At 34.9% G+C, this 14,640-nt stretch overlaps 1 protein-coding gene across 1 annotated transcript; it reads right to left on the reverse strand.

Moving 5' to 3' along the window:
* Positions 1 to 361: 361 nt before the first annotated feature.
* LOC121253061 (mannan endo-1,4-beta-mannosidase 2-like) lies at positions 362 to 5,498 on the reverse strand. Its single transcript, XM_041152958.1, has 6 exons — positions 5,040 to 5,498; positions 4,573 to 4,952; positions 3,214 to 3,411; positions 1,861 to 1,983; positions 1,298 to 1,509; positions 362 to 950 (listed from the first exon to the last, which is right to left on the reverse strand). The coding sequence occupies exons 2-6, from the start codon at positions 4,927 to 4,929 to the stop codon at positions 545 to 547; spliced, it is 1,296 nt and encodes a 431-aa protein (XP_041008892.1). The 5' UTR covers positions 4,930 to 4,952; positions 5,040 to 5,498; the 3' UTR covers positions 362 to 544.
* Between the last annotated feature and the right edge of the window lie 9,142 nt (positions 5,499 to 14,640).

The following is a 14,640-nucleotide window of genomic DNA, read 5'->3' on the forward strand; positions in this document are numbered from 1 at the left end:
CCTAAATGTTAATGGAGTGGGAGGTGTATCCTCTGCACGAGCGTGGAAAGCTTTGGAAAAGCAGGCCTCGTTTGTTTTCAAGAAACATCTCATCTTATCTCATCTCATCTCACTTCATCATTACAACTTTTCTAAATCCCCACACAAAATAAAATAAACAATTCAACTTTTTTAAATCCCAAAACAAAAATAATATTAAAAAATATATTCTAACAATATTTTATTCAATTTTTTAACTTTAATCTCATCTCATCTCATCTCTGAAAACAAACGAGCCTTGAGAGTTTCTGCTCTTCATGTCTTTCTTCCTGGAGTACGAGTTTCAAAATTAACTAAATATTACAATACTTCCTGTAAACTCTGCTTCAAGAACACTATCCTCATCTAATTCATTTTAGTAGTAAGTATATAATGTGTATGGACATGATAAGAAACAGGTATAAAACAGTTACCTGCTCTCCTTTTATGGCATCAACCAAGCAATAAATAAGAACCCACTTTCCCCCACAAACAAATCGAATTTTCTCATGAGCAAATCGTAATTCTATTCTTTCTCTAAACACAATTCTCTTAAATTTCCCTTCAATTGACTTGGTCTCTGGATTCTTGCCAACCTGCATGATTGTTCTGTTATCACCCTATATGTTGACGGCCTTGCCCATGGAACAATAGCAAAATCATCATAATACTCTTCCATTCCACCAACAAAGAACTGCCAGGCCAAAGCACCTGCCCCTGACCGATTTCTCTTCGCAGATTTATAGATGATATCCAGAACAGTTTTGTAAAACCTATCTCGCTGAGATAATTGGAAGTCCTTGTTCAGGTTTGACAACCCAAATTCAGTGAACATGACAGGTTTCTTCAGTTCTTTGTCTCCATCCTCAATGTGTGAAAGCATCCACTTGGACACATATTTGAGTTTGTCTTCAAATTCTTGCTCGTGAAACCTAACAAAAGTTCAAAATTTAAAGATGAATTGGATACATTTCAGGTGTATAACCAAGAAAATATAGGTTTTCCTACAGGAAAAGAAGAAAGGTTTGAGGGCATGTGAGCCACGTTGAAGCTCGAGCAAAAGACTGACACCAAGGAGATAGAGGCTGCTATTTGGGTTTGCATCAATACAAAAATCAACGACCAATAACTGAACACTAGAGGGTATTCTTTAAGCCAAGTTAAAATATTCCATGCTTAAGTATCTTGGTTTCTGAATGGCTTTCTAAGATTTCAATTGGTTGTTCCTATTTTGACTAGATTAATTCCATCATACAGTTCATCACCACGCAGCACATACCAATGGTCTGGGTAGATGTGAACGGAGGCAAAATCAACGTAAGAGATCTTCGAGTTGCGAATAAAATCAGACCCAAGCCTGGACGCCCACTCTTCTGGGTTCATGGTCAAGCTTTTGGGGGTTTTAGGACCATAAAATCCTTCCAAGCCAACAGTCAGTAAATGGTTCTTGTCAATTGATTTCACAAAACTTGACATTTCTTCTATCCAATCCTGCAATATAACGCCATAATTAATTTGTACTAAAAAACTCTTTTCAATAATGCGTATCAGAATCTCTCTCTAACACAGCAAGTGCAGACGTGGCTTTTTTTGCTTTTGTTTTAGTCTTTTTTGTGTACCTAACCTGAAAACTCAATACCTTGACATTAAAAAAAGAAGAAAAAAACAGCTACATCAGATATACACAATTGTCATTAATTATTGTTGAATCTCACTGACGAAGTGGAATTCTTACTAATTCACCAATTTATAAGACATTTTAGAAGTTTAAATCAGTGTCAAAGGCATGCATTCTTCTTAAATTTGGTATAGAGGAGCAGAATCAAGCCGTATACAACTTACTTGGAGAGTATCACCTGAAGTATCAGTCATGCAACGGGGTTCATTTATCAATTCCCAGGCAAATATGGTGGGATCATTTCTATACTCGATCCCAGTAATGGAGTTTCTCCTTGTCAGGATAGTCTGACAAAAGGATGTATGTCAGAAATAACAAAATATTAAAAAATATCACTTCTAAATATACAATAGCACTATCATTATACCAGCATTATTGAAATATAGGTGTGTGTATATATATATATATATTTTATAAGTATTGAAATATAGGTATATTGATTAAAATAAAGATTTCAAAGAAAAGGATGGTTGAATGAAAGCTTCAATTTCAATGGTTCACGTTTTTTAAAATAGTTTATAAAAAGAAAACCCTATGTATGTAGTGGACAGGAGTAACATCAATTTCAAACACCGCTAACACTGAATTAGTGTTTTATCCAAATGAAAACCACAGTCCATGATCACCAGCAGCATCAAAAATCAATATAAATATATTTCATTATCTCGATCTACTTCCAAAAAATGGTTCATGAGGTATAGGCTAAATCTATGAGGTGACCACCATCTTGATGTATTCAAGTTGCTTATCTTCTTAGTTTCCAAAATATCAAGTTATTACCAGGATGACTTCGAACAGCCATTATAATGATAACCTATTCTGGGATCCTGTAATGACAACGACGCAAATATATATGATATTGACAATTATGAGGTTGCTGATCAAGCAAAAACAAAATAAAACAATTGTTCCTCCCACATTTGTACCTGGACAAGAACAGTAGAGAGGGATGAAAAGTAATAACTCAAGAAATAAAGCTAATTTATGCATTTTCCATTTATTTTACTAAAAAAAATCTATGCATTGTCCTTTCCTTTACCTCATTTCTTTCCTTTATCTCATTTTCTTAATTATAATACATTTGTCAGTGGTCTATTGCAATTAAGTTTTTTATGAACCAGGGTGGTCTGACATGATCAGGTTGAGATAGTTTTGAATATCGTTTAATTGGGTAAGTAGGTAAGTAGCATAATGTTAACTGGGGCCTCTACTTGTGTGTCATGTCATCATAGATACTTTCTACTGAACTGGAGGTACCATCAAAGCATCATAACACACAACATTCTTAGCCTCATTGTGCATGGGGATAAAACTTTCCTCTGAAAAAGAAACTGTTAAAAGAGCTACAAGCTTCATTGATAAATTCAAGTGGGCTCAAAATGTTGGCATTATATTTTCTACTGGCCATGGAAGTACCGTTCTAAAGGTATTCAAACCAACTGCTTGCAAGTTATAAATTATAATAACAAATGCACACTAGGCACCAAATCGGAAGGAAGAAGTAAATAAGAAGATACCTTGATGTAATTTTTGAAGTAGTTGCGGATGGATGGATCAAAAAAGAAGGAATCATTGGAGGCGCTTAAACCTATGCCTTCTTCCCATGCCCACTTGACATACTGTGTTTTCCCTCCATATGCTTGCAAGTTATTCACTAAGCTAAGAAGCAACCTTATTCCATGTTGCCTGGCTTCTGCAATGACATGATCTAGTGCCTGCCAACCAACCCAGTTGGCAAATAAATTAAAAAGCATATATGATTGGAAAAATTAAGTCAAATGCTATCAAGGTTATAGAAGAACTAGCAAAAATGGAACAGGAAGTATTCTGGCATCATTCATCGTTCAGTATTAACTTTTTGATAATCCATGAGCCTTAAGTACGAATGTTACATTAAGAGAAAGCTTGACAAAAGACTTGTCAAAAAGGGGAAAAATAAAGAATCTTGACAAAAGATATGGGCAAAAGCGAAATGAAGTGAGCTGGGATTGGCAAACAAACTGAGCAAAGAGAAGGTAATTATAAGCATATACATATGATGTACTTCATCATAAATACGCCACACATGTTCAGCAAAGGCTTCTCCATCCTCGCTCCCCCTAGCTTCTTGTGGTAAGGGAACAAGATCTAACATATGTTGTGTATGATATATATATATATATATATCGATATACATATAACATATATCATATATATAAAAGAGATGTAGGCCTTTACTGGATGATTAATGCAACTTACTTTTCTCTTTTCTTTTTGACAGGTAACTAACTTTTTTTAATAAGATAAAAATGTACCACTATAATCTCTTAAGGTTTTCAGTTAATTTGTTTTGTTGAGAAGCAGAGAGAGAGGGCAACATTTGAATCAGTGTATGAGAAGGATTTCCAATTTATCTGTACTGAATTCCTATACACAGACCAATACCTATAATGCTTAATTCTTTGCCTTTACCCTTCTCCAGTTCTATGTTATCTAACTTCAGCCATAGACATATAGAGCGGCAAGCAAGCTAATTTGTATCAAAGCCTGTCATGTCAAAAACCTTTGTTACAGGCAACAAACATGAATTTTTTTCATAGCAAGATGATTGTCACTACCAATATGAAAGATAATTAGCCAATCCAAGCACCAAAACGATTTCATAGCGAAAAATCATAACACTCCCCCCACCTTGGGGTGGCCAAAAAAAAGAGAGACAGCGCAACGCTCTGACATTTATATCCTATTGAGTAAGATGCAAAAACTTGCAAATAAGAGAACAAAGTGATAAAACCTTCGTCTTTTGATTTTTGGTTGGATTAGAGCAAAAAGAGGTTAAAATGTAAATTATGAGAGGGGAATGTAAAATAACGCCGTAAAATGTAAAGTTATAATACCTGGAAAACTCGCTCATTGAACCGACCAGGGGAAATCTGGAGGGCATTGTAATCACCATCGTTGAATGCCCAAGTTCTGCACACGGTGAGACCCATTTTTGCACTGGCTTGCAATATCGCTCGGATTCTTGGTCTACTATAATCTTCCACGGCATGGTCCATTAACCAGTAAGAGTTCCACCCATTAATATAAAAGGCCCTTCCATCCAACATGAACTGAGTCCCATTCCTCTCAACAAAATCAAACTTTGGTTCTTGATGATAATTGAACAAAAAGTCCCCAAAAGACATATACATGAAGGCCACACATGATGCAAAACCAAGAATTGGGTAATAAAGTCCGTTTCCTGCCACCATTGTTTCAACTCCTAGTATGGGAGCTGGAGAATGAAAAAAAAAAAAAAAACAGTTATGCGCAAACAGTTTTAAGAAATTCCCGGAATCACCGACACCCAGATGAGCACTACCTCAGACACAGATTTTCACATAAATGCATATATCTCCAAAACACCCAGATTCCCCTTTATTGAGAATAACCCAAAAAATGCCTTGGAAGACGCAAAAAATTCAAGAATCCTCAATGAAACTCATAATTTTCACAGACCAATGTCAAAATCAAACAAAATCCCGTAACTATGGGAGGGAGGAAGGGAGGGAGGGAGAGAGAGAGGGGACTTGTATGTTGGTGTGAATGAGTTTTGGGATTTTATAAAGGAAAATGAGCAAGGGAAGGTGTGAGCAAGAAACGAGGGAGGTTAACCGCGTGTGAGAGAGAAAGCAAAGAATTTAAGAAAGCACAACCAACATTAGTCATACGAAATCAGTCAAAAATGAGGAGAGAAGAAAGGAGGAGAGAAGAAAGGGAGGATAAGTGCGTATGGTGGTGGGTATGCGGTGATATGTTGATATCAGCTACGTTGGTTATTCAGATCTAAAGGAGGATCTGATTCTTATATAGTCTTTCCGTGAATTTTAATATTGAACCGAACGGCTCTGTTCAACGTCCATGGGCCATGTATGACTGTGAGTGATGTAGCCCCTGGAATACCTCTCTTTACCATACTTGCTAGTAATTCATCTTTAGAGATTAGGATTGGAAGTTGCTTGTGAATGAATATAATCAAAACGTTAAAGTGAGAAAAGAAAAGAAAACATAAAAATTAAATGAGATGAGTTGAAATAAAAGTTAAAAGTTAAATAAAATATTATTAAAATATATTATTTTTATTTTAAAATTTAAAAAAATTAAATTATTTATTTTATTTTATATAAAAATTTAAAAAAAATTATACTAATTAAATAAAATTAAATAAAAATAATTATGAAAACAAAAGAGACCGTCTCGCACACCTTAAAAAAAATGTCTCACACAGTCATGCGTCATTGAAACTCATATGGATTCTGAATGGCTGAAGAGAGAATTTTTCAAGATATCAGATGCTTTGTTTTTTTTTTGAGATCAAAAAGATATCAGATGCTTGATTGCTATTAATTCACGGACAATAGATTTTAAGGTTTGGTATTTCTTCAATTACTCCATGTGACGGCGGCAATTCATCACCTTCTCCTCTGGACGGCCTTTTATTTTCTTTAATCCTTTTGTTTACATATTGTTTTGGATGGTTAACTTTTTTATGAACAACTCTATTAAGTAAATGTTTGGACAGTGAGTTAAGATGAAATACATTGAAATAAAAATTAAAAATTAAAAAAAATATTATTATAATATTATTATTATTTTAAAATTTAAAAAGTTAAATTATTTATTATATTTTATGTGTGAATTTAAAAAAAATTATAATAATTAGATGAGATGAATTGAGATAAGTTAGAAAACTTTTATATCCAAACCGGAATTCAAAAAGAGAAATATAAAAGAGAGAATGGAGTAGGTTTCCTACAAGTATCTTGTTATAGTAAATATTGGCATAGGAGTATAAATAAAAAAGAGTAATTCTAGATACAGTATTAAGTTGTGCAAACTTCGTACACTCCTTTTGAAAAATAACAGAATCTAATATTAAAAAATTATCAATTCTTTTCCAAATAGAGTGTGCAAGACTTGTATATCCTATGACTGTAAATATTATTTCTTTGTAAAATATATATATATATATATATATTGTTGTTGCAACCCTATTAAATGTGATGCTTTCATACAGATGAGAAATAGGCGAAGTAATGTTATTTTTTCATTTTAAATTTATAAATTACATTCCCATTTTATTTTAATTTTAATAAGACGCTTTTATTATCTTTAGATTATCTTTTATTTTTCTTAAATAATAAATTTAAAAATTAACTAGTAATATCACTTCATTATAACGGTATAAGAGTGTGATTTAGTTTTGTCCAGAATATATTCCTTTTGTTTGTCTTTATAGTTGCAAACACAATAAGTTCCGTGTCATTAGCAGACAGAATTAGAAAGCCAAGAACAGCACTTAACCTTGCGCAAATGTCCAGAAATAGAGACATAATATATTTTAAACCTTCTCTCTGCTAATGCATGCTGCGTCCAAGAATCCACCATTGCCATCATCACAAATTGATTGCTACACTTTGCAGAATTCATGTGTACGTGCGTACAACCTTTTAGCCCGGGCGGCACAATATATTTTGTGGCTAAGGTGATTATTAAGTACATAATGCTTTACTTTAAAAATGATAATAAATTTTATATATTAAATAATAAATTTTTAAAAAAAATTTATGAGATGTAAAACAAATTTTAATATTATTTTGATTAATAATATCTATAAATACTATAATAATTTGAAAGAGAATCTAATTTTTCTGTATATAGAATATTATCACTTATCCATATATACTTATTTTAATACTCCATTTTGAAAACAAATAAGGTTGTCGATGTCAAAATAAACATCATATTTTATCAAATATTCAAGAGTAATATATCATCATTTTGCTACTTCTATTCCAAATTTACTATTGTCTGAAAATTTTGCAGTAAGATTTTTTTTTTTAGTAAAACTTTTATATTGACTAGGTTTTTTTTTTTTTTTTTTTTTTTTTTTTTTTTTTTTTTTTTTTTACCATTTAAGATTGATTTTATTTTAGGCAAAAAAATTTCATCTTTTATGCTATCTAATATTTTTTCTATAGTTTATTTTTTAGAGTCATAATAATTGTTGTCTTCTTTTAATTTAGGGGCTTACTCAAGGTGGAGGGCCTTAGGCAATAACCTTAGTTGACTACCCCTTGAGCTGGCCCTACTTTTAGCAATGGCATATGTATATAAAAAAAATTTACTAATCATCCACACACCACACATAATTAATTTAAAAAGAATAAAATAATAAAAATAAATACGGTGTATAGAAATGATAAGTAACAAAACTCATGTATATATATTAGGAATTAAGTGGGTACGTACTAGTTGTAGGGCTTCAAATGCGACCTTCCACCATCTATTATATATCTTCCATTCGACGTCGCAGAATCTGTCAAAGTGCCTTCTCTTTCTCTCTAGAGAACGAGTGATGTTTGAGTATCCTTGCCTATGTAAGGGTATTAGTGTTTTTCTTTGAGTGCGTAGTAATGGAGGAAGAGGAGTTAGCAAGGAGATGCAAGAACCTTATTCTGTCAATAGAGGAAAATACAGTTTTCCTGGTTCCTCCTAATGAAGTGAAGGAGGGTGTTTTATGTGAAAAATTTTGCATTGTAGGGGGATGATGGCTAAGAAGGGTTTGAATAGTGAAGCCTTCTGAGTGACCATGTCACAAATATGGAGATTAGAGGGATGGGAGAAATTCAAGGACTTGGGTGATCATCGTTTCTTAATTGAATTTCAGTTCCTTGCAGATAAGGACAGAGTCCTTGGTGGGCGTCCATGGTTTTTTTTATAGGAATCTAGTCCCCTTTCAAGAGCTTGATGAATCTATCCCACTGAACATGGTGAAATTCCAGTTTGAATCTTTTTGGATTCAACTGCATGGACTACCTCTGGCAGTTATGAATGCAAATTTTGGTAAGAAGTTTGTTTACTGCATCATTTGGCCGTATGATTCATGTTGATTCTGACTCGGACGGCATGGCATGGGGCAAATGCATGAGGGTACATGTGGCAGTTGATTTGAACAAACCTTTGTTACATGGAAAATGGTTGTAGCTGGAGAACTAGAAGTTTTGGGTATCAATAAAGTATGAAAGATTGCAGTCCTTTTGTTTTCATTGTGGTATCTTATCTCACAAAGCAAAGGTGTGTCAATAACAGAGAGTTGCTGATCATGATGGAGAATCCAAACCAATGTAGTTTGGACCATGGTTGAGGGCTCAACCGATGAACTCAAAGGTCTTCGAAGTTAGAAAGTACGGTGGTGAAACATGGGATAAACACCATCCAAGGAGGCAGCAGGCTAAGGCCTCTAGAGAGACCCATCATGAGGAACCTAATTCTAGAAAGAAGCCTGATTAGGAGCATTTCACAGACCTCCCAACTAAGGCAGATACTAAGATGAATAAGTCAACAGGAAACTCTAATTGCTCTAAGGATGGTAATTTCCTAAAGGGGGGGGATTCGACTACGCCTTTAGAGGGAGCCTTTTCAGCTTGTGATATGCAAACAAATATTTCCTTTTTTGAATCTGAGGTGGCTCTAGAGCAGGTTTTTCTATTCACAGCGGGGCGATCTGATTTGGTAAGTATTTCTAATCATATCACCCTTCCCTTAAGGGTTTCACCCCAAGAGCAGAATGGGCCTTCTGTCTTTGAGCTGGCATTAATAAAAACTGAAAGGCCCCAAACGAAAAGGGTCACGTGGAAAAGAAGGGCTACGGAGGTGAATCAAAATAGGCCAGTTAGTATGGGGATGGCAACTTGAGATAAAAGGAAAAGAGGGGTTATTACTCAAATGGATGTAGTTGAACCCGATAAGAAAAAAAGAGTTGTTTCTAGTGTTGATGCAAACAGTTTTGAATCTGAGTTGGTGGATGTTGCTTTGTAGCTCCACCAACAACAATGATAGGCCTTAGTTGGAACTGTAGGGGGGCTTGGGACCCCCTTACAGTTAGAGAACTTCACTTGTTAGTGAAAGACTAAGTGGCCCAAGTTTGTTTTCTTGATGGAAACAAAATGTGGAAGGAGAAAGGTGGAAGAAGTAAGGAATAAAATGGGATTTGACTCTAGCTTTGTAGTTGATAGTAAAGGTTTTAGTGGTGGTCTTGCGTTCTTGTGGAATAGTACTATTGATTTCACACTTGAGTCTTTTTCTCAACACCATATTTCTATGAGCTTGAAACATGAAGATCAGCAAAAGAGGTGTTGTTTTCTGGTTTTTATGGCTCTCCAATTACTGCTAACAAGCCAGATAGTTGGAAGTTATTGAGGATGATGAGACTGAAGACTGAGCAGACATGATTTTGTTTTTGAGATTTTAATGAAATTTTACATCATCATGAGAAGCATGGGGCAGCCTATCGACCTTATCAACAAATGGACTGTTTAGAGAAACAATTGATTTTTGTGACTTAAGTGACTTAGGTTTTGTTGGGCCTAAGTTCACCAAGTGTAACAATAGAGAGAGAGCTCAATTTATCAAGAAGAGACTTGATCGTGTTTTTGGGAATCTTTTAGGGACTGAATAGCTTGTTCACTGCAGTATTCAGGCCCTTGCAGCCCAAACTTCAGACCATAGCCCTATTTTGATGTCTCTACAGAGTGGGGGGAAGGGTGTGCATCATGAGGGAAGGGGTAGGGAGAAGCTCTTCAGATTTAAAGCCAGTTGGAATTTACAAGAGGAGTGTAGCAGCCTAATCCAATCAAGTTGGTTAGCCCAGTCTTCTCAGCAAGGCTTTTCTTTGAGTTCAGTTCAGAGAAACCTCAGTAAGTGCAAGGACTCTCTAGTTGCATGGAGTAAAGCTTCTCTTCATAAACAAAGGAAGGTCACACAATCTAAGTTGAACTAGCTATCTTCTCTGTAGAACTCTGACAAGGGATCTAATAATGTGGAAATCAAGAACCTTCAGAAGGATATTGATAGATTATTGGAAGAGGAAAATGTCAAATGGCAGCAAAGGGCCAAGCAAAATTGGTTGAGAGATGGAGATAGGAATTCAAAGTTTTTCCATAGGTGTGCTAACTAAAGAAGGAAGACCAAGGAGATTACTAAATTGGTTCTTGATGATGGTAGAATGATCAATGAAATGGAAGGTATTGCTGAGGCTTTTTGTCAGCACTACATGGCCATTTTCTTTTCTTTGAATCCTTTTGATCTTGAAGCATGCCTGAGTCATATTCAGCCTAAAGTAACTAAGGCCATGAACAACAATCTCCCGAGCCCTTTCACACCTGAGGAAGTCAAGGAAGCATTGTTCCAGATGAACCCTCTGGGCTCTCCAGGCCCTGATGGTTTTTTAGCTATCTTCTACCAATCTCATTGGGGTGTGGTAGGAGGTGATGTCACAAAGGCTGTGTTAGAGGTCCTGAACCATGGAGGGGATATAGGGTCCATAAATGACACTTTCATTGTTTTAATCAGTGTTTTTGGTACCGTACCGTACCGGCCGGTACATGTTGTACCGGAACAGTAACTAGTACAGGTAAATTGTTTGTTTCGTACCGCTTAAGATATCGACTGTACCAGTCGGTATTTGGTATTTTGGCCAAAACAAGAATTTCGGCCTGTACAGGTTCTTTGGTAGTTTAGAAGCCAGTTTGGAGTGATGAAATTTTTGTAATTTACGTAAATATGCAGGGGCTATTTCGGACTTTCATTATTTGATAACTTAGGGTTTTTTTTTTCATTTCAGACTTCAGTTTTCCTTTCTTCCCCAGCTCAGCAGCCGCGGCCCGCGACATCATCTCCCTTGCCCATACCTTCATCCATCCGTCGCATAGCGCCGTTCGTCTCACCGTGGGTTGATCATCTCGTTGCACGTCGCCTTTGTGCCCAGCTGCAGCGTCTCCGTCAGCTCCCTCAACTCCCTCTTTTGAACATCTCTCTTCTCCGATTCTCCCTCTTCTCCCGTGACCCTGTCGCCTCTTATCTCTCTCTCTCTCTCTCTCTCTCTCTCTCTCTCTTTCTCTCGCTCGTTTTGAATCTAATGTTTTATTTTCTCTAAAGATTATACAGGGTTTCGAAATTGAAGCTGGTCTCTTGGAATCTTGAATTTTTTCCCTGTGGCTGACTCGCCTCTCTCTGTCCCTCTCTCAATATCACGGAAGAGTATTTTTTTTTATTGATCTATTGGTTGTGAATCTGTGATTATATGAAACTAATCTATTATTTGTGATTCTGTGAAAGTAATCTATTGGTAATTTGGTTGTGATTCCAGTGAAACTGATCTATTGTTTTGTCTGTGAATATGTTGGGTTGTGTTAATTTGGCTGTGTTTTTATCAGTTTACAACTGATACAATTGTAGAAAATCAAGTTGATCTGGAAAATCAATGGATTATCAATCGGGCATTGCCGTTTTAGTATTTTGATAGGCTTTTTAATTTTTTTGATAGAACGAATTGGGTAAATATGAATCTGTAAATAGTCTAATTTTACTATCATACAGTCTAATTTTTGTAAATAGTTATTGCTTTAATTCATTGGCCACTTATTGTGAAGCTTAGTTTATGAATTTTTTGAAATCTTGGTTAGGGATTTTTGTATAACAAATTTTGATTCGTTTTAAATTATTCATTTGTGAAGCTTAATTTCAAATAGTTATTGATTTCTACATTGTATACTATCTATAACTTTTGCATACTTATAACTTATAAGTGTTAATTTTTTATACTTTAATAGTTAAAAATGTCTAGTTGTCAATCAACCGGTGGTATGACTTCAACTCCAAGACTTGCTCCTGTAAGATTAGAAGATCCAGCATGGACCCATACACGTGTAGTGCCAGGGACAAGAAATAATATTGAATGCTTATATTGTAATAAAGAAATTAGAGGTGTCACTCAGTTGAATTATCATCTAGCTGGGATTCTAGGCAAAGTAGAAGCATGTAAAAAGGTCTCTAAAGATGTAAAATGACAAATGAATGAGTTGCTTGATAAAATGAAAAAAAGTAGAGAGAAGAAAAGAAAAATAAGTTCAGAGATTGGAGGTGATATAGATTTAACATCTGATGATATTGATGATAGTAATAGTATGGAGGGACAGTCTCAGCTTTCAAAAGGTAAGGGGAAGTCGAAAGAATCTGGAATTGGAAAGTCAGTGGGGGGATTGAGTAGATTTTTTGCTCCAAGAACAACTCCTGTGGCCCAACCTTCAATTAAGAGTTCTATATGTTCAAATGAGATGATTGTAAAAGCAAAGATGGTTGTAGCACACTGATGGTATGATGCTAATCTACCTTTCAATGCGGCTCAATCCAAGTTTTATCAACCAGCTATCGATGCCATGACTATCATCGGGCCAGGATTCAAGGGCCTATATTTGTATGAGTTGAAAGGAAATTTGTTAAAGATGGCTGTTGATGAGATTCAAGATTATTTACAACAAATTAAGAAGGTTTGGAATGAGACCAGTTGTTCACTAATGGCAGATGGTTGGACAAACCAGAAACAAGAATCAATAATCAACTTTCTAGTTTATTGTCTGAAAGGTACAATCTTCTTGAAGTCTGTTGATACATCTGGCCTTAGAAAAGATGCTGAAACATTGTTTAATATCTTTGATGAGGTTGTTCAAGAAATTGGAGTTAAGAATCTTGTGCAGTTCATAACGGAGAATGATGCAAGTTATAAAGCTACAGGAAAAAAGTTACAACAGAAGTATGGCTCTTTCTACTGGTCCCCATGTGCAGCTCATTGCATAGACTTAATGTTGGAGAATTTTTCTAATCCAAGATATTTTTCTCTTGTTGATGATACTATAAAAAAGGCAAAAAAGATAACAAAATTCATCTATAAGCATGGTTGGGTTTTGGCATTGATGAGAAAAGACTTTACCAAAGATCATGATTTGTGTCGTCTTGCAATTACAAGGTTTGCGACAAATTTTTTAAGTATCAAATACTTGCTCTTGTTTAAGAAAGAATTCAGACAAATATTTACTTGTGATAAATGGATTGCATCAAGTCATTCTAAGAGCAACATAGGGAAGGAGATAACTGAGATCGTTTTAGAAGATAAAGAGTTTTGGGCTCAATGTCAATTTATTGTTAAAGTTAGTAAGCCTTTGGATTGTATTCTACGACTTGTTGACGGGGATGAGAAGCCTACAATGGGATACTTGTATGATGCAATGGAAAGAGCCAAGAGAACATAAAACCAAGATGCAATAACAAAGTTAGTTTATTCAGTCCATTCACCAGGATCATTGATTCTAGATGGGATAGGCAGCTTCACAGTCCATTACATGCAGTAGGTTGTTTTCTTAACTTTGGAATTTACTATTGCCCTAACTTTAAAAATAAAAATGATGTTGTAAGAGGCTTCAACAACTGTGTTATGAAGATAGAACTTGATCCCGATAATCAAGACAAGATCATTGCAGAACTTGACTTGTATAAGAATGCAGTAGGTGAATTTTGACATTCTTTAGCAATCCGCCAGTGTGATAAGATTAATCTAGGTATTATTATTTATCAATATCATTTGTTAAATAGTGTGACTTTGTACTTTAAATTTTATCTTATTTTATTTTTACTTGTATTTAATTAATAATTTATAATTGCATTATTGTTATAGTTCCATGGTGGACCCAATTTGGTTGCGAGGTTCCAACGCTTCGAAGGTTTGCTGTTTGAGTACTAAGTCAATGTTATAGTGCAACTGGATGTGAGAGAAATTGAAACACATTTGATTTTATTCATTCGAAGAAGACAAATAAATTAGTGCATAAATCTTTGAATGACTTAGTATTTGTTCGTTATAACTTGAAGCTGAGAGAGAGGTAAATTTTTTTAATACTAATGTTTTCACTGTTGAAAAATCTATAACATTTTTACTTATATTTGATTTTATTTTGACAGGAACATAAAAAAGGGAAGACATGCTTTAGATCCAGTCAATCTTGAAAACATTGATTTGATGGAAGAATGGGTGGGTGAAAAATCTGAGCTTCTTGATGGAGAAGATTTGGATTGGGCAAGTATTGAGG

The sequence above is a fragment of the Juglans microcarpa x Juglans regia genome, chromosome 2S (genome assembly GCF_004785595.1).
Source record: "Juglans microcarpa x Juglans regia isolate MS1-56 chromosome 2S, Jm3101_v1.0, whole genome shotgun sequence".
Lineage (NCBI taxonomy): Eukaryota > Viridiplantae > Streptophyta > Magnoliopsida > Fagales > Juglandaceae > Juglans > Juglans microcarpa x Juglans regia.